Genomic DNA, 26,840 nt, shown 5'->3' with positions numbered 1-26,840 from the left:
AAGTCGGAGTGCAATTAGTTTTCTAAAGGGTTCTGCTGTTTCATGAGAATGACATCTCACTTTTGGTAGTTGATCAGACATCTTGTATGTTCTACGGTGCGAGCAAACGTTGGAAGAGTGATTGACATGAGAGATTTTTCCAGTGAAATCCAGGTTTATGCTGCTCTCCTTGAGCCTGACCCCACGGCTGCTGTGCAGGGCCACGTGCAGTGCAGCCCAGCATATTCTCTGGGGGATGTTCAGCCCTGTACACAGACAAGCTGTAGGAAATTGAGCAAGACAGAAAAACCACTGGGGAAAAAAACCTACAGAGGAATATATTGAAGCAGTGAAGAGCATTCATGGTTTGGCAGTGTGGGTTTCTTTGCACTTCTCGATGTGCGTTTCTTTTGGTCACCGGTCTCTCTTACAGTTGTCAGTGCTCTATCCACATGACAGTGTATTTTGTATGGGGATACCTTTTGGATTTATTTGGGAATTAAAACTTCTGCACATGACTTGTGACTCCCTAAGAAGTTTATTATTGCAGGTATGTAACACAGCAAAAGTGATTGATGCTGACATTCTGGTTAACTTAATGAAACAGCCTGGTAATGTTGGCTTTCTAGACACCTTGCAAATTCTCCTTTTTTTTTTTTTTTCCCCTTGAGTCTTTATGGAGAGGAAAAAGAAGAGGTGTGAAGGCTGAAAATGACATGTTACAATCGATATTTTTGGAAGTGCCTTGTTAAATGCGAATTATGTTATTTTTATTGTTCCTGTTAACTCTTCTTACTCTCTCTCCTTGCCCCATCAAGCTGTGAATATTTCTAGATATCAATCTGCCTTAGGTCACTTACAGGAGAGGGAAAAGGAGGGCAGTTCTGCCACTCCACACTGCTTTAGTTTTTGAGAAATGGCAGTCTAATTTCAGCCTAAGATCTATGAATATACCTGCATCTAAAGTGTAATTTCCCACTTATTGTGGGAAATTAGATCAGAAAGACTACAGACAATTAGGGAGAACAGGAAAAAGGTATCAAGAGCTAGTGATACAGTATGTGGGCTGTCACTGTTCTCAGGTGACTTCAGTGAGGCTGTGAGGTGTAAAATCTCATCTTGGCTGCTTAATTATCCTCACAAGAAAATGCCAACTGGAAAGACTGCACTACGTTTCTAGAGTATTTCTTAAAGTCTTCATTTAAAATTCAATTTGAATAAGATTTTTTTGTTACTACAGTCATTATTATAGAATTGCACTGGTAGTGCAATACAAACACACTTAACCAAATATCAGACGTTGGCTGTTAACTTGCAGAACCTTCTTGTACAGAGCATTGACTTCCTGCTGTCTTGCACACCTTGCTCAATGAGCAGTTTAGCAATAAAAGAGATGTTTGGTATTGCCGGTGTTTTGACAAAATTGTTATATGACGTCAGGGACATAAAATGGTTAACCTGTGCCAAGCCATTTTCTGTTAGATTACCTATTAAATGCTCTTTTAGGGTGCAATTCACTGTACATGTATCCAGAGCATTTTATGTAAGATTTATGTAAATGGAGCAAATAGATCTTTTGGAGCATTTTTATGTAATTGATTATAGTTATCTATCTTCAGCATTTTTCCCTCTTTTTACCTGCAGTATGGATGGAGCAGACCTGTGTTTTGAAATTGTGAAGAGAGCAGATGCTGGATTTGTCTACAGCGAGGCTGTAGCCAGGTATGTATTATAATTTTAATTAATCCCACAGGATAAATAGAAAAGAACGGAATATACTGTTGTACAATCTGTTAGCTAAAAGTCAGACTACTATAAGGAATCCTGTTTCCACACTCTAGATGTTTATTACAATAATTAGCATTTTGTCATTTACCAGTTATATATTTGAATGAGATTATTGAGTAAAACAGTATTTCACATCCCATTGTCTGTCTTTGCCTTTTTTGGATCTCTTGTGATGCCATTAGGTGCCTTGCCTGACAGGTGTGAATTTTACTGGTCTTGCTAGATCGTTGTCTTTTCTTTTTCTGGCTTATGTATCACTTTATTTATGGTCACTTCAACTTTTGAAACAGTATGAGAGAGTCTATAAAACTGCAGAAGGATAATAAAAGCCAGTGTCCTAGTGGCACGGTTGTTGACCTCAAAGCCCATGAGGTTATTTTTTTACTTTTCTCCACACTGCAGATTTTTTAGCGCTGTAGAAACCAGATTGGAAGAGACATCAAGAGGTCTTTATGTCAACCTCCTGCTCAAGGCAGGGTCAGCTTGGCATTTGAATCATGTTGCTCGAGACTTTGTCCAGTGGGTCCTAGAATACTTTCAAGGATGGAGACTCCACAGTCTCCCTGAGCACCTTGATTGCAGTGCATAGTTATGTTCCTAGAGAAAAACCTTCCCTTTAACCAGCTGGAGCCTCCAGAGGACAAGGGTTGCCTCCCTGAGCCCGCAGTAATGCTCTGTCTGATGCAACATAGGATGCTCTTGGCTTTCTTGACTCTACTGTGGTCAGTGATCTCTTAAGACATCCTTTGGACACAGGGGAGAAAGAAGTCAGTCTCCAACCTGCACCAAGAAAGCCAAGGTCTTGGTCCAATACTTTTCCAGATAAATCGGGCACTTATTTCCTTTCTGTGTTTTGTTATTAAAAAAATGGACAGTCCTGACTTCCTTGTTATTCGAAGCAGAATTATTGATCATTTGAAACCTTACAAAAATACAGATTTTTCTTTTCTAATTTTCCTTGGCTTCAATCAGAATAATTCTCAAACTTTAGCTTGTATTATTCACTATTATAAACAGAAATTCATTCTACAGAACCCTGTATATTTGAGGTTGAGTTGGTTTGATTAGTTTTATATAATTAGACTCTTAAAACTTAGTTTGTTACATGTTTATGGTAGTTTTTCCTGCAGGTTTGTCATGCATAACGTGTTTTTTTTTTCAGTCATTACATGAGGCAGATATTGGAAGCTCTACGTTACTGTCATGATAATAATATAATTCACAGGGATGTGAAGGTAAGGGGGTTTAATTACTCTTTGTTTCTTCACCACAATAGTGTCAACTACTGAATTTCAATTTCTGTAATTTAGAGAAAGACAGGAGCTCTAGAAAAGGAATCTCTATTTGCTGAGTGAATCTTTACTCTTATTGTCTCATGTAAGATTAAAGATCTCTAATTTCATCAATATAGAACATTTAGGAGATCTGTACTCACAAATTACACATGCATTTGATTACAACTTGCTTTGAAAGTCAGTTTAATTTCTAGTTTTTGAATATTCAAATGAAATCTGCTTGCATTTTTGTCTTGTTAGGAAAATGTGTATATAAATTAATTGCATAAATTAAACTGGAATTGGTAGTTCAAGGGCATCAATTTGACAGTATAATGACAGTCCTCATCCACACTAAGATTTCAGAGAGATGCACATGCTTAAATGCTACAATATTGGTAGTATTATCTACTTTTTGCAGCCAGTCTTAAACATTTATTATCATGAAAACTTCTCTAATATAAACAAGTTTGTGAGGAGAAATGCAGTGTTTTACAACAGCGTATGTACACTCTCTTTTTGATCTGGTGAATTTTGTACTATTTTTGTCAATATTTATGGAAGTAGTTTATCCCAAAGTATTTTAATGTAAGTAATTGGGAGTTTTAACTGAAGTGTGTTTGACAGTCTTCAATTTGAATATACAATTTCTTTGTTAATGTTATTACTTATAGTTAATATATAGTTAATAGTTATTCCCACTTTTCTGAGAGTTTGGTTTTATTCAAAGTGAGCCAAACACCGTAGGAAGTAATGAAAATTCTAACAAGCTCTGATGGTGCAGTTTGAAAAGTGAATCTTGGACTTTAGTGGGTAAGAGAAGATTCAAACTTCTCCAGGTGATCTGTGAGGGAAGAGAGTACAGACACTGGGCTGATGATTTTCATTTAAGGAGTCATTTGTTCTTGTGTACACAGACATTGCAGACTTTCCCAGCCTCTTACTCCTTTGCTTCTAAAGTCAAGAAAATTATTGCATAATAGGCTTTTTAGTTTTTTAAAGTTTGATATTTTAAACGTCATTTCTTATGTCAAATTCAAAGGATGGCCTCATAATTCGTGGTAGAATATCTCATCATGTTCTGTCTTGAAGGTTTTGAATTCTTTTAATTGTTCATTTTTGATAGCGCATAAGAATTTCTGAATGAACATCATCTTTTTGTTGCTGTGTCTTTCTGAAAACTCCACTTGGTTTTGTTGGACCATGTGATTGAACAAAAACAAATTTCAGTTTCAGGGACCTCTGAGGGAGGCCCATTTCACTGTGTATAAAGCGGGAATTTATTTTAGAGCTTGTCCAGTCTCTGAAAACCTCAGAATCACAGAGTTCTTTTAAATACTATCCTTAGAAATAACTCTGTTCAATTAGATTAGAAAAAATGTGTCAGTGTAAAGTAGTGTAAACCAACAGTGTTCATGTTGGCAAAAGCAGTGCAGAACTACAGGGTTTGGGTGCAGAAGACATTAAGCTAACTGCAGTATCCCAGCTCTAGATGTCACTGTAGGCAGTGTTTTGAAAGGAAGTAGAGTAAATGACCAGTTTCCAAAATACCTGAATGGATGAAAGTGCGTTTATAAAATCTGTAATGTTGATAAAGTCATACTACTTTTTTTTTTCCTTTTAAGCTTTCTGTGAGTGTTGTTTTGAACTGCAAAATATTTGATCATCATCTGATGCACAGGAAAATTTGCACCTTATAGCCCATGCGAGGATTAGGTGTCTTTTAGCCACTTCTGTGCTCACTTAGCTCCTTGACTGATTTGGTAGAGCTACACAGGAGTATTTAGTTTGCTGTATTCTTGTGCCAGAAACTTCACCTGACTTCTCCAAATGACAGGATGTACCAAAGCTTCTGCAGCACTGTGCAGCCTGTGACAAACTCCCATATGCTTCAGATTCACCTCTGATGACAGAATCAAAACATGAAAGCTTTCACAAGATGACCTGTAGTCACCTTGCTGTGTCAGAAATACCCAAACGATGGCTACCAAAAGCAGCAGCATTGAAAGGGAGTTTTTTTCCAATACACAATGTTATTGCACAGCAGTTTGTGAACAGAATAATCTTTATGTAAGAGAACAACAAAAGGGAAAGGAGAGTAATGTTGGTCTGAAATGAGATGTTTGTCTTTTCCTGTAAAACTCTTGCTATGGTTTGAGTGTCATTTGTCGCTTGTTCATTTTTGCAATAAGTGCAATGGAATGGTTTTTATCAGTGAAACATCAAGAGGTTTTGCAATCTTCTGTTAGCCTGTATTGTGATGTTTATGTAGCATTTTCCATAGTTGCAGATCTTGTTATAAAGCTACCTTTTAGTAAAACTGATACAGGAGTAATTTAATCACATCAAGAGCTTTAGTTGCTGGGACTTCTCCTTAATTCATTCCAAATACTCCAACTTGATGCCATGATTTCCACATAGTTTGAGTGTTTGTGTGTGTTTCTGATTAGCAAATTGATTGGTGTGCAACTGGAGGTGGGGCAAGCTTATCAGCGAAATGCAGACATCCAAAATTTTTACTGTAGGTTATCTTGGTAGGTATGAATGCTTGTTTGCAGCGTGGTCATGTAAATAGATGAAACTGCTTAAGCAAAATACATGAATTCTGCCTTCTCTGCTATTAAGATTCAGTTCAATATTTCTGTGACTGGGAGTAAAAACACTTTTTCCAGGGAATAGGACTAAGCCTTATGCACTGTCCTATGTGTCATATACAAATCTGAGTTGGTCCGGGTGACTTGAGACTTGATCTGTGCATAGATTTGAATGTTGATTTTTGCACTGTACAGAACTTAATTAATCATGTGAATTCTGAGAGCACACTCAGTTACCACTTCTGTCTTTCATTGCCTGAACTGCCTGTAGTTCAGCACTTCAGATCTTGCCAGTAGTTTAACACTCTTACACTTCTGCTTTTAGGCATATCTGGGAAATGAATAAAACTAGTGGACATGTATTTATGTGTTTATAACTCTATATTCAACTACATTAAAAAATTACCAGAATAGAAGCTGTTCTGTAAGACCATCTTCTCTTTCCAATCTTTGAATATGCAAAACAAGAAATCTGTTGCATGTTGCTTTCCTTCTACTCTTTTCACTTTGAACTTCTTTTATGCTTTCTGCGAACATTCAGTAATGACTGGTGCTTCTTCTATATTTTCAAGAAGTTATTAGATCCTTGAGATCCAGTAGAAACTTCTTGGTGAGGATTTTCTTACATATTAAATTGTTTAAAAGTTATTAAGACTGCAAAATGACTAACTGGGTGGAACTGAAGTGTCCTACCTGGCCATGTTTTTTCTGAGGAGCTCTTCCTCATTCAATGCAGAAGTTAAGAGACTCCAAGAATAAAGCTTTCAGTACCTTTTCTCAGTGCTTATTCAGGCAGTACACTTTTCTTCCTCTTTATGTCTAGTCCTCTGCTTCCTATCTCAGAGTCCCTCTGTTTTGTCCAGCCCTTTTCCTAGTGTACCTTTAGCTGTTTGCTGGGTGATCAGAAGCAGTTTTGCTGAGAATTATATTTATGCTGCTTGGCCTTCTTAGAGCTCAACATTTAATGCTTTCTGGTCAGTAGGTTTATATGTTTCAGTCATTTACCCAGACAGTCAGAAAACATGTGTCTTCTGATTGATGAGCTGGCTACCCATGCAGCACATTGGAATGGGTTAACCAAAAAGTAGACAGGCACTTGGAGCCTTTAAACTGCTTCGCAAAGTGTGTGCTGTGCATATTTGCCTTAGGATTTCGTGTTCACTGCAATGGAAATGAATTTTTTTTTTTAAATTACTATGCAATTGACAAGTCACCTTCTAACTTTTGATTTGGCCACAGGATGTCTAAGCAATGCAAGAAGTTTGCCACATCAGCTGTGTTATGCTGTAGTATTTTTCTGTCTCTCCCTCGTGCCTTTCAACTTTTCTGGGATTTTTCCTCCATGAACTATTCTCTCCAATGCTAGACCAATATAGTACTCAATTTGTAGTTTCTCGAATTGCCTGTACTGCACAAAAGCTTTTCCACCATTTCAAACAAGAAAAACTTTGATGCAATTAAAAAATTTAAAGGAGACATAATCTTGAACAGACTACATAGGAAAAAAGCAAGGCATGTATCATTTTTTGGCACTACGTAGAAATGTTGGAGTGAGATCTTGCTAAGAGTCTGTCACAATGTTATATTTGATTAGTAGTTCCCAAAGTTTTCTTCATTTTCTTGTCTTTTTGATAAGTGCTGGGGAGCAAGTGGTTGTTACTAGAAGGGTTGGAGAAAGAATGATTTCAACCTATACTGCCATCAACAACTCTGTCTTAAGAGAAACAACCACAGTCAGCCACATGCTGAGGTATCCTAACAAGTGCAGCTACATTCCCTATAAAATATAATTAAGAAAGGACAGAAGTTTTGGATTCTGAGTTTGTATCAGTGCAAATTATAGGGGTGCTTTGGTAGTGAACATATTTGCTCACCCAGACTTGCAGCTGCTGGTCTAAAACCAGTCTTGTCAGTGGCCCTGGGCATCTGTGGAGGACTTACACTGCTCCATTCAGTCTTGCTGTAGTTACTTGGCCATCAGCTGTGGTTCAGCCATTCCAGGGCAATTGTCTGTGTTTTGTTCAGCCTTTTTTGTAAAGGAAACCTGTGTCCAAAACCTCGGGCTTTTTTGATGATGGGCAAGAATTGGGTCCTAAACTTCAGCCTAGTTTCTGCCTTCTTCCTTGATTGTTTAGGTAAAAATGCTGTCCTTAGGTGAAACATAAAATATCTTTTGCATTTCATGAATGGATGGGTATTACACAGTTCACTGTACAGATTGCTTGGATTCATTTGGATATACACATTGAATTTATTATGGCTAATATTGATGTAGCAAGCAAGATGATTTGAAAAAATACAGTGTTATTATTTTATTTGAATATTTACCACTTCATATCAAAACATGGCCATAGGTAGTTAAAATCAGTTTGTTGGTAGTTATAGTTACTAAAATCTTTCCATATTCCTTCCCATTTCAGTGAAAATATCAACGTCACGTTTTTGATGTTCTGGTGTGGATTTTGTAAACAGGCCATAAAGACTTTTCTTAAATGTTTTATCTAACAGAAGGGTTATAACTGGATCTAAACTGCTTTTAGCAGCAGCAAGGCAAGTAAGGAAATTTTTAATTTCCACTAAGTAGTTTAACCTTGGGCAGTCATTATGTCTAAGCAGTATGTAAAAAAGAGGCCTAAAAATATGATACGGAAGAAAGCAGACAGTTAATATCATCTGGATGACAAGAATGTTTCTTTTCACTTTACTGTAAATTAGATGTTTTTCTCCAATACAGCTATTTTTTTGTATGTTATTCAGATGTCTGGTAAGAGAATAGTACGACCGCAGAACTGTCATAAAAGACACAAAAAAACACGCAGTGGCAACAGAACCTGCAATCATTGCAGTAAATTCACTAGCTTCTACCTGGATGTTGTAGCAGCTGGGAAAGTATTCCAAAGCCTTTGCTTGGACATCATATGTTATAGCTGTTACTGTTATGCAGAGCACAGTAAACCATATACCAATGCACAAATATTTAGCAAATTTTGGCTGACGAAACGCTTGAAGCAAACATCTGGAGAAGTTTTCATTAACTGCTTGGGAGTACTGTGTGTCACAGTTCTTCCTCAGCGTGGCATACTGGCTCAGAGCAATTGAGCACAGGATGATGATGGTCACATACATGCAGACGTGCATGACCAGCGTCCCGAGGTGATGTGCTATCCGGCATTCCAAGGACTCGTAGCTCCAGCGCTTCCCTCCTGCAAAGTAGGCAGCCAGGAAGGGCATTGTGCTGCATACAAACAGATTTGCAGTCACGAGGTTTGCCAGATAAATGTATTGTGTTCTCCTTGTGGGCGCTTTCCTTGAAAATATCCAGGCAGCAAGAATGTTTCCAAAGCTTCCAGCAGGGAATAGGCAGGAGTAGATGACAGGCAGAGCTACAGTGGTAGCTGACGATGGCTGAAGAAAACATGTTGAGTTGTTCATTTATGCCAGTATATCTTGAATGAATGGTCAGAGCTGAAAAACAGTTAAAAAATTATTCTTCTGTAATGTTCATTTAACATCTCTTTTATTCCTTGCTCATATCTCAGCTGTTTCTGTTTCTCCCCTACTTTTCAGTGTTCCTAACAGCTGTTTGATGCTGTTACCATCTTGAGTTTGCATGAGGTTACAGTTTGAGTGTTCTCTTCCACTGAGATTTTGAGAAGAAAAGTTGGCTGATGTTAAACCCCTAAGATTTTATGTGCATAGAATCTAACAAAAATAAATTAGGAACCGAAGGTTCGGGCTAGGGTCTGGCAATAACTTCTGCAATCTTAGTTTATTTCTCAGCCTGCCGGAACATCTGTAACCTAATTTGGAAACCATTTAAAACCATTTAAAGTTTACATAAGCAAATTAAATGCAAAGTATTACTTTGCAGAAATGCAGAGGAGCATCCAGTACCTCCATTTAAGTACAAATTAGACTCAGTATGATGTAGGAATCCGGCTAAATGCATTTATTTTTTGCTCAAGTCTGTATCTAATCTTGTTTTATCAAAACTCCAATATTAGATATACATTTAGTCTATATTTGTAAACATATAAAATGGTTGTCCAAAACTGCAATATATTTATTTTTTCCTAGATCAGTTTTCAATCTTTTCTCAATTTTCAAACTGAAAATAAGAAATCAAAGCTCTATACAATGACTGTGTATAAAAACTGGTATTTCAACTTACTAACCTCTTCTGGAGAGCTTTTACTTTTGTATGCATACATACATTTTAGTGCAGTGTATCCTAGTTAGCTTTTGTTTCATGTAAAATCATATGGAACAAATTAAGAGATTTCAAACTTACAGACAAATAATAATTTTTTGTAGACAGCTGTAAACAAATGAACTCAGATGCTAAAGAGGATTCTGTGTAGGTATGATAAAAAGCTGAGATGCTGAGTTTAAAACTCTGCTGTAGGCAGTGTTTGACAACTTGCAAATTAAACTTAAATTAAAAAATTAACTTTCCTAGGTGTTGCAGTTTAGTATGCACTGAGTTCATGTCTTGTTGAACCAAAATGTTTATGATAAGTTAAATTCATGAAACAATTGCTGAATGTACTCATTTAAAAGTCTAATGATAATTTTTGTGTCAATGACCAAATTTTGTCAGGTAAAACAAAGTAGTAGTTTGAAGCTTACCTGTGCAAGCTGCAGGCACCTTCCTTTGCTGAGAGGAAATATTTCTGTCTGATGGCTGTTCTGTCTCCACTGCTGCAATGAAAACGGTGACACTTGAATCTGGAAAGTACAGTTAAGAACAATATCTCTCTGACATAAGTAGGTTTTCAGAGTGTGCACTTTTCTTTCAGTGTCAGAAAGCAGCTGGGCATTTAAAGTTCAGACAAGATGTTATTGTCTGTACAAAAAACTTAAAAATTAGGTCAGGATCAGCTCCATTAGGGAAATGACAAAAAATGAGATAGTGTGGAAGAGTGATTGTAACAGTCCTTTGGGGTCATGTAGGTAAGGCACAGAAATATCTTGCAATCCTTATATAGTGCTTTCCTCTTTTTGGGGGCTGGAGGGGTTCTCTTTAGGACTGCCCACTTTCCAATGCGAATAAAAAAAAAAGAAGTTGCTATTTTATGTGTGAAAACTTGTCTTTTCAATGGCATTTAACAGTTTTTCAGTGCCAGGAGCTACCACAAAGCTGACTATCTGTTCCTGAAGCCCACATACAATATTATTGTGTCAGTGTATGTCCAGACATGAGTGACCAAATGAGTGACAGGAGCACATCTCTCCTGTCTAGTCAGGAGATGGATTGTGGGAAAGCAATTTTCAGCTGACGCATCCTAGGCATCCGTCAGGGAAAACAGACTCATTGTCCAAAAAATACAATGTTTTATACAAATCATCCAGAAGTGTACACAGGACCGTTTCCTTCCTCCACAGGATGATAGATTTGATCACAAATCAGTCAAACTCTGTTTAGGTCTGCAAAAGTTGAGACCTGTGAATTTTCTTCTGTCTGATGCATCTGTGGTTGTATAGCTTTTCAACAGCTATAAATAAATTTCTTATGAGAACAGAAGAGATACCAAAATTGCAGAAGTTTTTATACTGTAAGGTTCTTGTTTTGCTAGTTTTGCTTTGTGTTGAAACATACACTGTAAGAATTCACCTCAGTGATCTATTATCAATTTTATTGTTCAGTCTCATTAATTTTTTTACTAAAATGATGGACATGTATGCTGGCTTCCTATTTAAAATGCGTAGCTGAATTCATTTACAATTAAATTTACTTACTGTAGAGTATTAGTAATTAGGTTGTAATGCTGTAATTAGTTTGCATGTACTTTAAGTCTTTGTCTTGTTAGATTTAATTATACCTTTTGGGTTTTTCTCCATGTTTGAATGTATGGTTATATTAAAGTTTGCTCTAACAGAAAGGGTCTTGTATTTATTAAATGTTTAATAGTCTCTTACATAGTCTTAGAAGTCCTTGTTATTGTGATGTTCCATTGAGGTTTAGTTACAAGAACGCATATCCTGAAATTTTGCTACGAGTGGTGTGAACCATTCTCATAAGCAGGGTTTTTTAATTGTTGTTATTATTGTTATTTGGTTGGTTATTGACTGTTGCCTGTGGTATTTATAAGGCTTTGACACTGTCTCTCACAACATCCTCACAGGCAAACTGAGGAGGTGTGGACTGGATGAGTGAACAGTGGTGGATTTAGAACTGGCAGAACAGCAGATGCCAGAGGTTTTTAATCAGTGGCAAAGGGTGTAGTTGGAGGCCTGTCAGCAGTGGTGTCCCCCAAGGTTCAGTACTGGGCCCAGGACTGTTTAACTTACTCATCAATGACGGATGAAGTGGGAGGTGCCTCCTCAGCAAGTTTGTTGGTGACACAAAGCTGGAGGAGTGGCCGATACCCCAGAGGGCTGCACAGCCCTTCAGAAGGACCTCGACAGGCTGGAGAGATGGGCAGAGAAGAACTCTCTGAAATTTAACAAAGGCAAGTGCAGGGCCCTGCAGCTGGAGAAGAATAACCCCAGGTACTAGGACAGGCTGAGTGCTGACCTGTTAGAAAGCAGCTCTGTGGAGAAGGACCTGGGGGTCCTGGTGGACAACAAGCTGTCCAAGAGCCAGCAGTGTGTCCTCGGGACCAAGAAGGCCAATGGGATCCTGGGCTGCATTAGGAAGAGCATTGCCAGCAGGTCAGGGAGGTGATCCTGCCCTTCTACTCGACCCTGGTGAGGATCACCTGGAGTGCTGTGTCCAGTTCTGGGCTCCTCAGCACAAGAGAGACATGGAGATCCTGGAGCAGATCCAGCGGAGGGTGACAAAGATGATCAAGGGACTGGAGCACCTCACTAATGAGGAAAGGCTGAGGGAGCTGGGCCTGTTTAGCCTTGAGACGTGACTGAGAGGGGAACCCATCAATGTACACAAGTATCTGAAGGGAGGTGTCAGAGGATGGAGCAAACTCGGCCCAGCAACAGGACAAGAGGCAACGAGCAGAAACTGATGCCCAGGAAGTTCCACCTGAATATGAGGAAGAACTTCTTTCCTGTGCAGTGACCGAGCACTGGAATGGATTGCCCAGAGAGGTTATGGAGTCTCCCTCACTGGAATATTTCCTAATGGGAGATAGGCACATCCTGTGCCATGTGCTCTGGGATGACCCTGCTTGAGCAGGGAGGTTGGACCAGATGAAACCCATTGTGGTTCATTCCAACGTGACCCATTCTGTGAAAGATGTTTCAGTTGGCCATTTATAACCCATACCTATCATGTCACTTGTTATAACCAGTTCCTGCTGTACAGCTGAGTATGGAATATGTTGGCAGCAGTTGCTCCTTGTGGGATGGAAGGAGGCAGCAGCTTGGTTACTTCTGGCCTCTGTAACAGTCCAGGTGCCTGTACTGTAGAAGGCCCAAGATCCACTGTATTGCATTTAATACCAAGATAAGTCTCTTAAGGTGCACTGGCTACTATACAAGTCCAATCCATGTCTTCTTTCTAGAAAAATCATTTACCAAGTAGCTTGCCTAGGACTTTGACTTTTGGTGCTTAGTTTTGATGGGAATGTTTTTTTTTTCCTTAAACATTCAAAGTGAAAGGTATTTTTGACTGCATAAACTCTTTAAGACAGATGCACTGCACAATAACCATTTCCAGTTGGACACTCGTATCAGGAGAGTTGTTGTAGAGCACCATGATTCCCCTCTGCCTGCTTGTCAGCTTTCCATGCAGGGGTGACCCAGTGTGTGCGCAGCACTTTTGTTGTCATGATTTAATGAGGATTTTCTCTATAATCAGTATATGTGTTTAATACTGTAAGAAGTGCTTATCAAAGCAAAATCGTCTAAGCTCATGTTTAAATCTGCTCGAGTTGAGCATTGTGCTGAATCAGTGAAGATAAAAATATTGGGCAGATTTAACATAGGTCTCTGGTGTTCACTGATGATTTATTTTCACCAGTTTTTAAAACTTCCCTTGTGGTTCAGCAAAACAAGACCTCAAATGAAAGTTCCCATGTTGTTTGCTGAATTATAAGTGTGTGCAGTGCAGCTCTGTGGTATCTTTAAGGATATAGAAATGGGGATATGTTGCACTCACAGTTTCAATTCCTTGGTTGTCGTACAATGTGCAGAGTTAAGTGTTTCACAGGGTCTGGGTAATTGTTTTACCTGGACAGGCAAAACACAAGCCAAGCAACGTCTTTTAGTATGGAAAATTTAGCTTGAGGATGACAATACTAATAAAAAATAATCTTCCAGCTTATACTTCAGGTCTTTTAATGTTACTGTCATTGTACATCTCCCAGAGGTCTTTACAACTATATTTGCTTATAAAAAAGTACTGTCTGTGTATTGCTCATGAGGATTTTTACTGTTAACTTCAGAAATTGGTTTTTAACATGAAAACTGTGTTGATCATCAGAGACAAATAGGAAGCTTTCTTTGTTGTTCTGCACCATACTATAATTTATGATTTTTCAAGTTAAATATGTTTTTGTATAACAGCTGCTTGGGTTTTCCAGTTTCTTTTTAAGCTTCTGTGAAAATGCAAAAGTAATAAAGCAAAAATAAAAATCTAAAACACTGCAGTAAAAGCAAAACTGATACTTTAAAAGGTAGCTTCTTTTGGCTGCTATCGCGGTTTAAGCTCAAACCACCCAGCACAGCTGCAAAAATCATTCCTTACTGATAAAGAACACTTCTGTACCCTCTGACAAAAATGATCCTGTCTTTTCTTCAGAGTTTTAATTTGTTGTTGACCATGTTTGTGTTTTCATCTTTACCTAGTGAGAATTTTTGTGTAAGGAATAGCAAGTATATTTTTGATTTTAACACACAGTCACTTATATCTGTGGTTTGAGAGTTCTATGAAGAAGTTGACCTTGTTTTATAATAGGTGCAGAGATATACTACTTACTGTATGCAAACTTAAAGGAACCAAGACTTACCATTTACTCCCCATTTTGTTTCTCACTTTGCAGTACAACAGTAGAAAATTATTCATTTCTCTGCAACTGATGTTCTTATTTCTGCATTTCCCACTCTAACTGTGTAGTTAGTGTTAAGGCTTTTTCCTGCTTCATCCCTTACTCCCAGTTTTCATGGGGACAGACAAATCAATTATTTTGATAACACAACATGGAAAGATTTGATTGATTTACTTCCCTCACAAAATGGCTTAACTCTCACAATGTCTGTTGAACAACACTCTTCTCAGAGTTTTCCTACCAATCCACTCTACAATCAGTGAATATTGCAGCAGCTTTTTAGCACTTTCTCAACTCTCTTGGATTCTACAGAGCCCTGAGTAGTTGGGATTTTGTTTAAGGGATGGAAAAAAGGCTGGCAGAAGGTTTGCAGTGCTACAGAAAATACATTTTGGATTGGTGGAACATTATCAACCTTTCTTTTTCTCTGTACGCTTTGTACAACACATCTCCCTCCTCTCTGTCCTGGTTCTGTACATGCTGTGAGAAAGCATTAAACTAAAGCTTCCATATGTGAACTTCCCAATTCCGGGAATAATGTAATTCTTCCTTGTTTATTAGTGATGTAAGCTGCACTCCTCTTTTATGGTTTCATTGACTGATATCGTGAGGGAAGTAATTCAATTAAATTTTCCTATGTTGTGCTATGAAAATAATGGATAATTGTATGCCCTCGTGAAAAACACCATTTTGCAGGTTAAAACCATAATTACAGTTAATTTCAGTGTGAAAATGAAACTTGAAGTTGTGGTTTAACCCTGGTAGACAGGTAAGCCCCACACAGCCGCTCGCTCGCTCCCCCTCACTGGGAGGAGAAAGAGAATCAGAAGGGTAAAGGTGTGAAAACTTGTTTGTGACTTTTGCCTCTTCCTCCCCTCATTCTTGTGGCTGCTCTGCTGCAGAACAGACCACTCCTTCTGGTGCTCCCTCCTCTCTTCTGACACGCTATGGTCAAATCTGCTGTTGTGGTTTCACCCCCGTAGGCACCTAAACCCCATGCAGATGCTCGCTTGCTTTTTCTCCCCTGGGCTGAGAGGGGGAACTGGGAGGGTAAAAGTGAGAAAACTCATGGTTTGTGATAAAGAGAGTGTAATGAGTTTAAAGACAGAGAAAAAAAGAGATATAAAAAAACAAGAAAAACAAGTGATAGACGGAAACCCCAAATGCTCACACCCAGCTGACCAATGCCCAGCGAATTCCTGAGAAATGGCAGCCCTGGCAAACTTCCTGCTTGGCTTTTGTTGCTGAGCCTGACACCAGGTGCTCTGGGATGTCCCTGTGGTCAGTAGGGCTCAGCTGTCCCAGCGGTGTCCTCTCCCAGCTCCGTGTGCACCCCCTGTGTCCTCTCTGGTGGGTGTTCTGAGAGGCAGAGAAGTCTTTGATGTTGTGCAAGTGCTGCTTAGCAGTAGCTAAAACATCCCTGTGTTATTAACACTGTTTTGATCACAAACCCAGACCACAGCCAGTACCAACTACTGTGAAGAAATCTATCCCAGCCAAATCTATCTCTACCCCAGCCAAAACCAGCACAGCTGTTCACTCAAACCAGGTACACTCTAACACGTTTATGATTCAAGTTATAAACTTGTGTCTGGTAAAGAGTGTAGTTTCTTTGCTTATGTTTTCCATTTATTTTAAGGAATATGTGTAACACAATATAGCTATTAATGTATATGTCAAGTCCAAAAGGTAAATAAGTAGCTAGGCAGCATATATACCTTATATACATTTTCTAAGGAATATTTATGCTAATGAAGAATATGGACCCATTTTTGCATACTAAAAAAAGAGGTGACATTCTGGTACAGCAAATGAAATTCAAAGATGTGTTGGAGATTTCAATAAAAAGGAAAACAAAATTTTGTGCAGATTATGAGATGTGCATCCAGTTAGGCTTTAATTACGAAAAGAAGAATAAATAGAATTATTTTCATCTTGAAATTTACCTGAAGACTCAGGAAATTGCTGTAGTTGGCCCTGATAATTCTTAGGAATTATCTCCTTCTAAGAGGAGAAGTAAGACACACTATTAAAGTGATTAATTATATGGTCATTTGACATGTCACAGTGTAACTTTGAGCAGACCTCCCAGGTTGTTTCAGTACCATTTGCTCTTCAGTAATATGGTTTTGCAAAGCCTGGCATGTTACCCTCAAGTTTGTGAAAATTGATCGCAGAAAAAAATATGTAAGGATTAAATATTTTTAAAAAACAGTAAAGATACCTGCTTTTGTTTTCTGGTCAGTAGTAATTGCTTCCTATATGACAGTGCAGTCTAGTTTCAGATCCCTTTCTGAGCCAGCTGATACATCTGGCCTTTAACATCTTGAAGGACTGATTTATGTAGTTGCAGAAATCCAAAAGGTTTTCATTTGTCTGGTCGCTTTTTGGGGTTGTTTCTTTGTTCTAACTGCTACTCTGTGGAGATCATGAAGTCATAACTGTTTCCCTCTTCTGTGCCATACCTGCTCTTATAGACTTTCTTATAGACCTGCTCCCTTCCCGATTTCCATTTCTGAGCTGTAGAGTTGATTTATTTAATGCTGCCTGGATTTGCAGCATCAAAACCCTGTACTATTACTTGATGTTCTGAAGATATCTAAGTCTCGTTTTGCAATGGTGCTGTGTCCATGAGTTGAAGTCCTTGTAAATGAAAATTCTGGTTTAAATTGAATGGTTTGTTCAGAAGAATTTTAGAATTTATATTTTGTTCAAGTTGCACCATGTCATTTGTGTGTGTTCTGTTCTGTGTTCCCCAGCCCACACCCTCACCCCAACCTGCTGGTCAGTGTCATCAATCAACTGCTCACAGAGTAACTATAGACAAAGAATGATAATATATGAATCTTGTGAAATTATGGTTTATAAACTCTATTAGACTTACCAAAGTTGATGTAACTATGTACAACTGCAGTACTGCATAGGAGAATTGCACTGTACAAACAGAGAACCACGAGAAGCATACATATCATAGGACAACAAGATGATAGATAAAAGATCATGAAATGCAATTATTGTGAGAATCAGCCAGAAATTATTGTACAAATGCCTTCATTGTATGCTGAAGTGCTTAAGAAAAAACGCAGTTACCACTGTACTTTTATGAAATTACATGTTTATAGGAATCTTTCTTTTGGAGAGTAAGAAATCCCACAATTTTTTATTAAAAAAAAAGAAAACAAAATAGACTGGCTAGTCATTGTAATTGGTTTAACATGTTTATACTCATTTTCACCAAATCTAAATTATGTAAAATTACATCAAAATTAAATCAAGTTTATATCTAGCAGAGATGAAGTCTTATATTTAGTTTGTTCAGTAAGAGTGTTATGCATAACTTCTGTAAAACCAGAATATTATAATGAATTAGTAAAAATCCACGTTTGGGCACAGATTTGACATTAAAAGTCATGTGATCCATTAGAGAAGTTACTGGTAGTCATATTAAAACCAACTTCTTTACACCTGCTTACTTGAACTATATTGTTTGTATGTGTCAAGACAATAAATCCTTCTTTTACGGAGCTTAACATGTAGCCTGTACTTTGTTCACCTCTCTATCCTGTTACACCAGACGTTTAAATTGTTCATGGCATAACTGCTGCTTTAGTCATCTTTGGGCCAGACAACCCCCACCTTCAGCTCCCTGTTTTTTAAAAAATGTTGCACTTTGGGATTTGTTTGTGCCTAAATACCTAAGCCTGTTTAGTTTTAATCTGAGAGTCCAGCTGTGTCTGTGGGGCATTGCTGTTACATTGCTGTTCACACAGCATCAGCAGTTACCAAGATTATTTTAATCACAAGCGTGCAGCTGAAATGTGTGGCTTTATAAATCTGCAAGTAGAACAGTGACTGAGCCAGGCTGCCCTCTGTGCTCAGTTCTCTGAGTTTATGTGCCTTGCTGAACTACTTTGTGTAGCTGCAGCCACCAAATTTGTCAGAGTTTGAAAGAAATCTGAGGTAGTTGAAAATACCTCCATATCGTCTCTCCTTCATTAATTTCTCATTTTCTGAAAGCATTGCTTGCTTTTCCTTACATGTTTGACCTTGACATTCGTTAAACTGTTGAAAATATAATAAGGGGTTTAGGAGGCTTGAATATTTTAATTTTGCTGTTTAATAAAACTAAGCGTATCTTCTGTAATTATAACTAAATTAATGGCTGTTGAATTCTTCACCTCATTTTCAAGCCACATACGCTGCTAAATTCTAAAATATTTTCTTCAATAAAATACATTTATAGATGTAGTCAAAATACTGATCTCTTTGAAACCTATTAAAACAGAGAGTTATATAAAATCTGTAATGGTTTATATAGATCTTTCAAATAGGACACAATTTACTTTTTGCAAAATTCATCTATTATTTACATACACAAATTACTAATATTAATGTATATATACAAGATTCCTTATACAGGTTCAAGCCCCTTCGTGGAAATCTCCTTAAAGAGTTAGTGTTCTAGTTTAGTCCAACAGAGGATGTCCGAGAACTTCCTAATTTGTTTTCATGGATAAACAAGAGCAAAATACTTGTGAAAAGTAACTTCTCGTTTCCACAACCAGAAGCAAGACTTCCCATTTTGTGACCAGGAAGAAGGAGGCAGGATTAGTAGCTGTACAGTTTAGCATTTCATGATCTGCAATCGATGTCCTGGAGCAATAGAGAGAAATCCATTCATCTAAACAGTCAAACCACAAACTTCTTCCTTGAATAACTTGAGTGGGGAGTGATAGTAGATAATCTCTCCTGTGTATATTGTCCAAGTTTTATGTCTGAAGTGCTTTCCGTATTTAGGCTTGACTCTCCATGAATTTTTCTGCAAATAAGTTGGAATACAGCCTTACGGACGCTTCTGGACATGAGGAAATACATAACTGGGTCTAGGCAGCTGTTAAATGATGAAAATATGAGCATCACCTCATTGCATTTGTGAATGATCTCCTTCCAATAACAGGAGGGGTTTTGTAACTGTGATGTAATGTAGACAAACCGGAACATGTGATAAGGAACAAAACAGACAGTGAAAATGATGAGTACAATGAAGGAATTTCTTGCTGTCTTGGTGTATTTTCCTGCATTGGGAAAATTTGATCTTCTCCTCGAAATTTTCAGAAGGTTCTTGGCGATTTTAACGTACGAAAGGATCAAGAGGAAAAAAACTATCCAAAAAATTAGTACCGTGATATAATTTAAAATCGCTTCTGTCTTTGCTTTCTGTTTACTTCGGTAATGAAAGCACAGAGTAGAATTGCTGTCCTCACTCTTAAAGAAAGATGGTGCAACTACTACTGTAAATCCTGTTAGTGCAATTGCCCACACGACGCAACAAATCTGAATACTTCGTGTCGGAGTTAACATTTTAGGACGCTTCACAGACTTAGTTATTTTTATATAACGATCTAGACTGATTAGTCCCAACAGTACTATGCTAATATACATGTTCATGTAAAACAGAGTTCCTACAATCTTGCATAAAATCCGTCCAAACATCCAAATGTTTTTGTTGGCGTGATGGAGTATTCGGAGGGGAAGACAGAAGATCAACAGAAGGTCTGCAATAGCCACGTTTAGCAAGTAAACTTGGATAGAATTCCTTTTCTGATGTATGCACAGGAAGGCAAACAGGGCTGTAATATTTCCAGCCAATCCAACAACAAAAATAATAGAATAAAAAACTATCAAAGTGAGTGACAGCGAGTTGTCGTCTAAGGCACAACTGTCATTGTTTTGAATTTCTGAGGCATTTATGGCCATGCTGGTTTGGTTACTCCAGAAGTTTTTGTGTGTCAGTGAATCAGCTGAAGCTGCAGCCATCATTTTTGAGGGTTTTTTAGCTGTTCTGTAAAGAAACAAAGAGAAATTTTAAGAATTAGATCTCCATAGGATCATCTTCTTGTTTCTGTTTGCTTCATTGCATACAGTCTAACATAATATAAACATAAAAGGCAGTAACTAAAGGAAGTAAATATGCCAAAGTGTTGCTGTAGCTGAGTAGAAGGACTTGCAGCCAGATATCATGATACAGTGTAAGTCTAGAATAATATGTAGGCAAGAACAGAGTGTATAGAGTACTCAAATAGATAACTGGTAGTATAATTGCATCTGTATTACTGTCTTGTGCTGTTTTAAAAATCAGCTATTAAGTTTTGCTGCACAGTCAAGAAATCTTTTTTTATTTATTTATTTTGATTTATCTGCAAATACAAATAATTTTTTTAAGTTTAGTTTTTAGGATTAGTCTTTCTAAGAAAACTTTTTAAGATGCAAGGACAGGTAAGTATAAGTATAAGTGAAGTATTCTCGGTGTTGATATAAAGTACATAGAAATATATTAAAACAAGTCTAAACTCACTGGTGTTAGTTTTAAATAAGTACCCAGGATCTCTCACATGCAAGTCAGTAGTTTTCAATTAGAAAAGCAGTTATGAATTAATATTTCCTTGGCTATGTAATCTGTTATAACACCGTGAACCAGTACTATTACAGTAGCTTGTCTTTAATAATCTATATCTTCATATAAATTTAAGTGTTTTTTTCCTTTTCTTGACTGTTCACAAATCAGTATTACACAAATAAACTAGTATTAACTGGGAATTACATTAATGCAGTAACAGATTGTTTTCAAGTCTTCCTTGTTTTCATTGTTTTCCTTGTTTTCATTTCAAAGTTTTTAATTTCACTGAGCTTATTGCTGACCAGGAAGGTACAATCTGGAAGATAAAAGTCAGTTTTGACCAAGGAAGGAAAACCAGAAAAGTGTGTGGTTAGAACAGAGTGCACTAAGCCGTTTAGAGAGATGGTTAAGACTGATTTGTAATGATAAATTTTTTTCTTCAACTTGTTTATCATAGCAACAAAAGACTCCATAAAAAAGTTTCTTTAGAATTTTATTTTTTTACAGAGGAAAGGTTTTTTTCCCCTAATCTCACAAAAGTGTCAGAAGTGGTTTTGGTTCTCTGAACTTTGTTGTCTGGCAATTGTTACAAAAAAAAACCAACAAACAAACCAACAAGAAAACTCTGCTATATACATAACCTTAAAGTAGGTTTTAGGCAAAGTCTGTGTCTAGGCTATACAATTTGCATGCTAGGTCTTAAAAATGCAAATTTACATTTAAGTGTGTGATACAGCTACAGCAGTGAAAATGGCAACAGTTCAGGTACAATTCTTAGGAGGACCTAATGCACATACAGGATCTGAACTACTGAGAGGACAGTCTGAAGTATTTTAACATCCCGTGTTATCTGACCATACAATTGCATTAAACTTGTAGAGTATGTTAGCAGTTTCAAAAATAGCTGTTTTCGTATTTGCCATTTGATATTATCAGGGCAAGAAGTAATTTTAAAAGGCCAGTTTTAAAACACGATGCTTTCAAATACATCTTGAAGCCTCTCTACTGCTATGATTTCTTGTTTGTTGCTTTCCTATAGAAATGCTTGACATCATGATTTGCATAAGCAGTGACAAGTTTAGATCAATAAGAAAGAGAGAAGCATCGATTACACTGCAGATGCATTGGAAACATAACTTTTCACTGTCATAAGTTGTGTCACTCATAAGCAAGCAGCATGTTAAAATGAAGCTGTATTTAAGAAATGGTCAGTGGCACCTTTGCAGTTAAGAGAAACTTCAATAGAAATTTGTTTTACTGCGGCTTAAGTATAAAAGAAGGCACTTACCATTTATGTGTTAAGAACTTCTGCTGATTTTCAAAACTGCTGGTGAAGACAGGGAGGAGTAACATGCAGGTCCTCTTATTAGAAAGCTTCTCTATGAAAGTGATGAACATCAGCTGACACGGTACAACTGGCAACAAGGGGAAGTTTAACTAGTGTTGCAACTGTTTTGTTTTTTTTAAAAAGACGTTTTTAACAAGCAAAACTCGGTTTATCTGGGCTTTGCTGGGAGAGGTTCTATAATAAAATCTTCTCAGAGTTTCACTCTGAATTGGAGATCTTAATTTTTTTCTCAGGAGCTTTGTTTCTGGTGAGCACTGTCGGTGGCTTTTTGGATGATAATGATGTTGGTACAGCCTGCTGTCTCAGCACTGTCGTGGAAGTAGTGTCACTTTTCCGACTGTAGGATAAAGATAGATCAACACTACAGTGAAATGGTACATTTTGCTTTTGTTGGTGTAGTTCTCCCATCTACCTTGCTCCTTGCCTGCAGCTGGAAATTTGAGGTTGATCTTTTTCACTGAAAATGATAGCAATGAGAGAATATTAAAGTGCCCAAAATGTGCAGCTTAACCATTTCAGTAAGGCAGAAGTGAAATACAATGTGCAGCAATAATACCACCTGGTAATACTGTTTTGAATAAGGTGTAAGGAATTGAAAATTACATTTAAAAACTGGACATTTGAAAGTGGATTCTAGAAGACCTGACATAGGAGGCCTAAATTTAATGAAGATCTCAAGAGCATTGTCTTGAAGGTGTTCGCTCTCATACAATTGAAACTGTATTAAAAGAAGACGTGGGTGGTTACAGATGATGATTTTACAGGTAGTCAGATTGAAATTCTCATACCTCCTGTGCACTGACTTCCTAGTTTTGTAATTTAAGCACTAACATATTCTCAGGAAGTAGTAGACAAAGTTGACATTCTTCCTTTTAAATAATATGGTATTTAAAAGGGAGGCTTTAAGTAAATGCAGGAAGTTGTTCTGTATTAAGTGCAATAGTTTGGGTATGTGTGTTAAATACTAAATTCTGTTCTAATAGATTTTGTATGTATGTTGCTTCCTCCTACACCAGCCAGTATCTATCCAGATTGTTGTAAAATATTATTTCATTTTCCTATGTTACACCTCACTCTTATTTGTGGAAAATCGAGGATATGGATGACTGTGCCTGAAATGCAGTTTAGAAACCAAAACAATATCCTTCATTACAATATTTATTAGAAACATCACAGGGAAGTTTCTTTTCTTTCCTGCATTTGAGAAATGATCACTGAATTCTGTGATTAAGGCTCAAAGTAGTGGTTTCTGTTCTCTGTGAAGGATAAAATCCCACAAAGTCTGTCATAGTCAGGATATTTCTGCTGGAGAATTGAAACAGTGTAAGGCTTAAGGGGGAAGGTAAAAAAAAAAGTAATACCAGGTAAGAAATTATAGGCATGAATTTTTATCTCCACTTCAGTATGATTTCACTTTGTGTTCCTTGCAAGTTCTGTAAGTCCTGAAAGGATTTTGCTGTGCCTGGGACAATAGAAAGGAAAACAATGCAGAAAGAGGAGTCTATGGCAGAGAGGGAAAAAAAGGTCTGAAATTAAGACATGATTGAAAAAAAAACCAACCATCCAAACAAACCACACAAACTTTTAGCTTCTGTTTGCAAATTTATGAAAATAAGTTCTAAACTACAAATTGTATTTCTCAAACAATATAATAATTTGTCTGGATTTTTTTCTTTTCAGCCGCACTGTGTACTCCTTGCCTCAAAAGAGAATTCAGCCCCAGTAAAGCTTGGTGGCTTTGGGGTAGCAATTCAATTAGGAGAGTCTGGGCTAGTTGCTGGAGGTAAGAAATTTTCCTTCGAAGTTATTTAGTATGATGCATGTTGTACTGCAGAGTTCTGTTCTTGTGACACAGCCTGGCCTGCAAAACAAGAGCTCAAAAATAATCTTTCACTATAAACTTTGTTAGCATTATAAATGCACGCAGTTTAGCTAAACTGCTAGTAGAATGTATGATTGTTGTGCATTTAGGTACTGAGTCTTAAATCCCTCTGAATGTTACTCAACATGAGCTTACGCTGGTTTGATCATAATAAAACTGAAAAAAACCGAAGAATTTTCCACTTTAATACAATCTTTGGCTTAATTCTTCCGTGCCTGATAAAGCAAAGCAAATGAAAATGCTGTCAGGGTTGAAATGTCTGTCAAAGCAGTTGAGTAAGGACTTAGTGCAGCATCATCAGCGCTCCCCTATGTTTCATAGGCAATTCCTGGCAGAATACTGAGCTGTTTAATAGCAAAACCTTACTAGTTTTCACATGTGACTCTTTTCTGTGTTTTAATATTTCATTGTAATTATTGCATAAGACATCAATATCTTGATACGTATGTATATTTTTTGACTAAGTGTGTTTTGTTTTCTGTGGATTTTATTTCCTCTAGCTGCCTTCCATATTGTTCCAGACAATAGGGTTATGCTTTAATCAGCCTGCACAGATGAAGACCCAATCAATTTTCTGATGCTTTCGTTGCCAGAGTAGGAGACCACAACAAAAAAATTTTGTTAGTTTTAATATTTTTTCTTCAAAATGAGTAACTTCCTATCAGTACTATGCTTCTTCAAAAACTCAGATTTCCTAATCCAATTACTTAAAGTTCTGTGTCAATTTGGCTTTTATATGCTTTTTAAATAAAAAAGTAAATCCAATATGAACATACCAACAGCTTCGATTCCCTTCCAGATGTCTCTGATACCCTGGAAATATCCAAGTGTCTAATTACTTAGGGACATCCTTTCAAATAAAATACCCGTTCAGTTAAGCTACTGTTGTTTCTTTAATAAAAAGGTCACTCCTTTCTTTTCTTCTCTTGTGTTACTCAGGTTATCTGTACCTCAGCCTGTACCTTTTCAAGTGATAGTTTCTACGCTTTTGTTTAAGATTCTCTCATTTTTCTTCTTTATGTTCTCACTGAGCAACTTTATCCATTTCTTCTGTTTCAGCTACTCTTCTGGAGGTAATGAGATACAGTGTACTTTCTTTCACACTACTAGTTGTCTTGCAAGAAACGTCAAGTTCAACTTTGTAAAAGGATTACAGCATTTTTCCCCAAATTTGTCGTGGCCTTCCTTTCCTGTTACCGTTCACTGTTCTGCAGGTCCTACTCACTGTTCCTGTGCCCAACCTCCATGCAGTTACCACTGTCGGTGGTTCTGTTTGCAGCACTTAGAGAAGCTTCTCAGGCCTCTTCACTATAATATTTCTCTGTATCTTTTGCCTCTTCCATCTCAACTTATACCACATTGGTCTGCCTTTATACACTTTTTCCCCCCCTCTCAACTGTCATTTCTAGTTTGCAGTCTTTCATTAGCACTTGTTACTTTCAGCTTCAAATTTCACTTGTTTTCAGGGATATACAGAGTAATTCCACTTCATTTATATACCATGGAAGGTCTCAGTTCTTTTGCTTATTTCAAGTTTTCTCCATAACAGACTCCTTCTCTCTTTCTTCTCATCTTCCATTCCAGTCTTTATACCACATCTGTTACCTGGCAATTCTTTTCCCTGCCAGAATCCTACCTGAAGGCACATTACTATACAGTCCCCTACATAGCACTGGCAAGATTTTATTTCTTCAACTTTACAATATCACCCATATTTGTTATAGGAAAGTTAACAATAGTGACTGACTGAACTGGGCTATACATTTCTTACAAAACAACGTTGGTCTGCACGTTTGTCTAAGAATGTCATTGATATGCCCTATGGATAAGTTTTGTCATAATAGTAACTAACACTTCTTTTTTCTCAATTGTCTCGTAAGTGAAATAGGAACTCTCCATATAGAGAAGTTTGGGTAGTATCATAACCAACCTACCCACTTTCACATTGCTTTTCTAATTTTTAGTGTAAAACACTGATTCAGCTTAACATACTCAGTTATTCCCTTTTGGCATGGCAGTTCCTGTATTTGGTGGTTCACACATCAGAAAAGAAATTCTCTATTAAATAAAAGTGGTTATGGCACTAAGGTTCTTTTACTGACCTAAAACCCCCTGTGCTTCATTTGTGCTGTTTTGCTTACCTTTGTGCATTGACACACCTGTGCCTGGAAAGGCCAGATTCTGTGTAGCCCCAGGAGAACAAATTGAAGGGAATTTTCTCCCTCAACATCTTTGAAGCCATCCTTCAAGCACACGGCTTTTGCTTTGTTTGGGACTGCAAAATTTTTTTAACTTAACAAAAGACATCTTTTTTCCAGTGTGCTTAGATTGATGGGTGTGAGGGGAAGAGTTTCTGTAGTAAAGTTAAACTAAGCCCTGGGTATTAAAGGTAGATGAATCCCAATCTTTTGATGTAAGTCCAAAGATAGACTTGTGTTGCTGAGAAGGATTGTAACTATAATGTTCTTTCAAGCAGGTAGATAGTTATTTAACAGAAGTGTAAGGGAGCTCATGACAACAAGCTATGACATCACACTAATGGAAATGTCTGTGGAATAGATTTTAGGATCATGACTGTATTTTATCAGCTAACAACCCCAGTTGAGTTCATTTTTATCAAAGTTTAATTA

At 37.3% G+C, this 26,840-nt stretch overlaps 3 protein-coding genes across 9 annotated transcripts in view; 1 reads left to right on the top strand and 2 right to left on the bottom strand.

Annotated features, from left to right (window-relative positions):
* CASK (calcium/calmodulin dependent serine protein kinase) overlaps positions 1–26,840 on the top strand; it is a 210,025-nt gene that overhangs the window by 95,728 nt on the left and 87,457 nt on the right. For all 7 annotated transcript variants that reach the window (XM_027741886.2, XM_039380225.1, XM_027741879.2 and 4 more), the window contains exons 4-6: positions 1,624–1,701; positions 2,930–3,002; positions 24,009–24,111. In XM_027741886.2, the coding sequence (XP_027597687.1) occupies positions 1,624–1,701; positions 2,930–3,002; positions 24,009–24,111 (254 nt within the window). The remainder of the gene's footprint in view (positions 1–1,623; positions 1,702–2,929; positions 3,003–24,008; positions 24,112–26,840) is intronic.
* Positions 7,972–10,336, bottom strand: GPR82 (G protein-coupled receptor 82). Its single transcript, XM_027741891.2, has 2 exons — positions 10,265–10,336; positions 7,972–9,100 (listed from the first exon to the last, which is right to left on the bottom strand). Exon 2 carries the CDS (start codon positions 9,065–9,067, stop codon positions 8,024–8,026), a length of 1,044 nt encoding a protein of 347 aa, XP_027597692.1. The 5' UTR covers positions 9,068–9,100; positions 10,265–10,336; the 3' UTR covers positions 7,972–8,023.
* GPR34 (G protein-coupled receptor 34) lies at positions 17,429–22,341 on the bottom strand. The gene is made up of 2 exons (XM_027741890.2): positions 22,269–22,341; positions 17,429–20,425 (listed from the first exon to the last, which is right to left on the bottom strand). The coding sequence occupies exon 2, from the start codon at positions 20,401–20,403 to the stop codon at positions 19,273–19,275; it is 1,131 nt and encodes a 376-aa protein (XP_027597691.1). The 5' UTR covers positions 20,404–20,425; positions 22,269–22,341; the 3' UTR covers positions 17,429–19,272.

Source organism: Pipra filicauda, unplaced genomic scaffold (genome assembly GCF_003945595.2).
Source record: "Pipra filicauda isolate LSUMZ 115617 unplaced genomic scaffold, ASM394559v2 scaffold18_size4552066_pilon, whole genome shotgun sequence".
Classification (NCBI taxonomy): domain Eukaryota; kingdom Metazoa; phylum Chordata; class Aves; order Passeriformes; family Pipridae; genus Pipra; species Pipra filicauda.
The sequence above is the reverse complement of the archived record's forward strand: the minus strand, read 5'-3'. Positions and strand labels throughout refer to the sequence as shown.

Bases quoted from the DNA above. Each gene is read 5' to 3' on its own strand.
- GPR34 (XM_027741890.2), bottom strand. From the start codon at position 20,403: ATGATGGCTGCAGCTTCAGCTGATTCACTGACACACAAAAACTTCTGG.
- GPR82 (XM_027741891.2), bottom strand. From the start codon at position 9,067: ATGAACAACTCAACATGTTTTCTTCAGCCATCGTCAGCTACCACTGTA.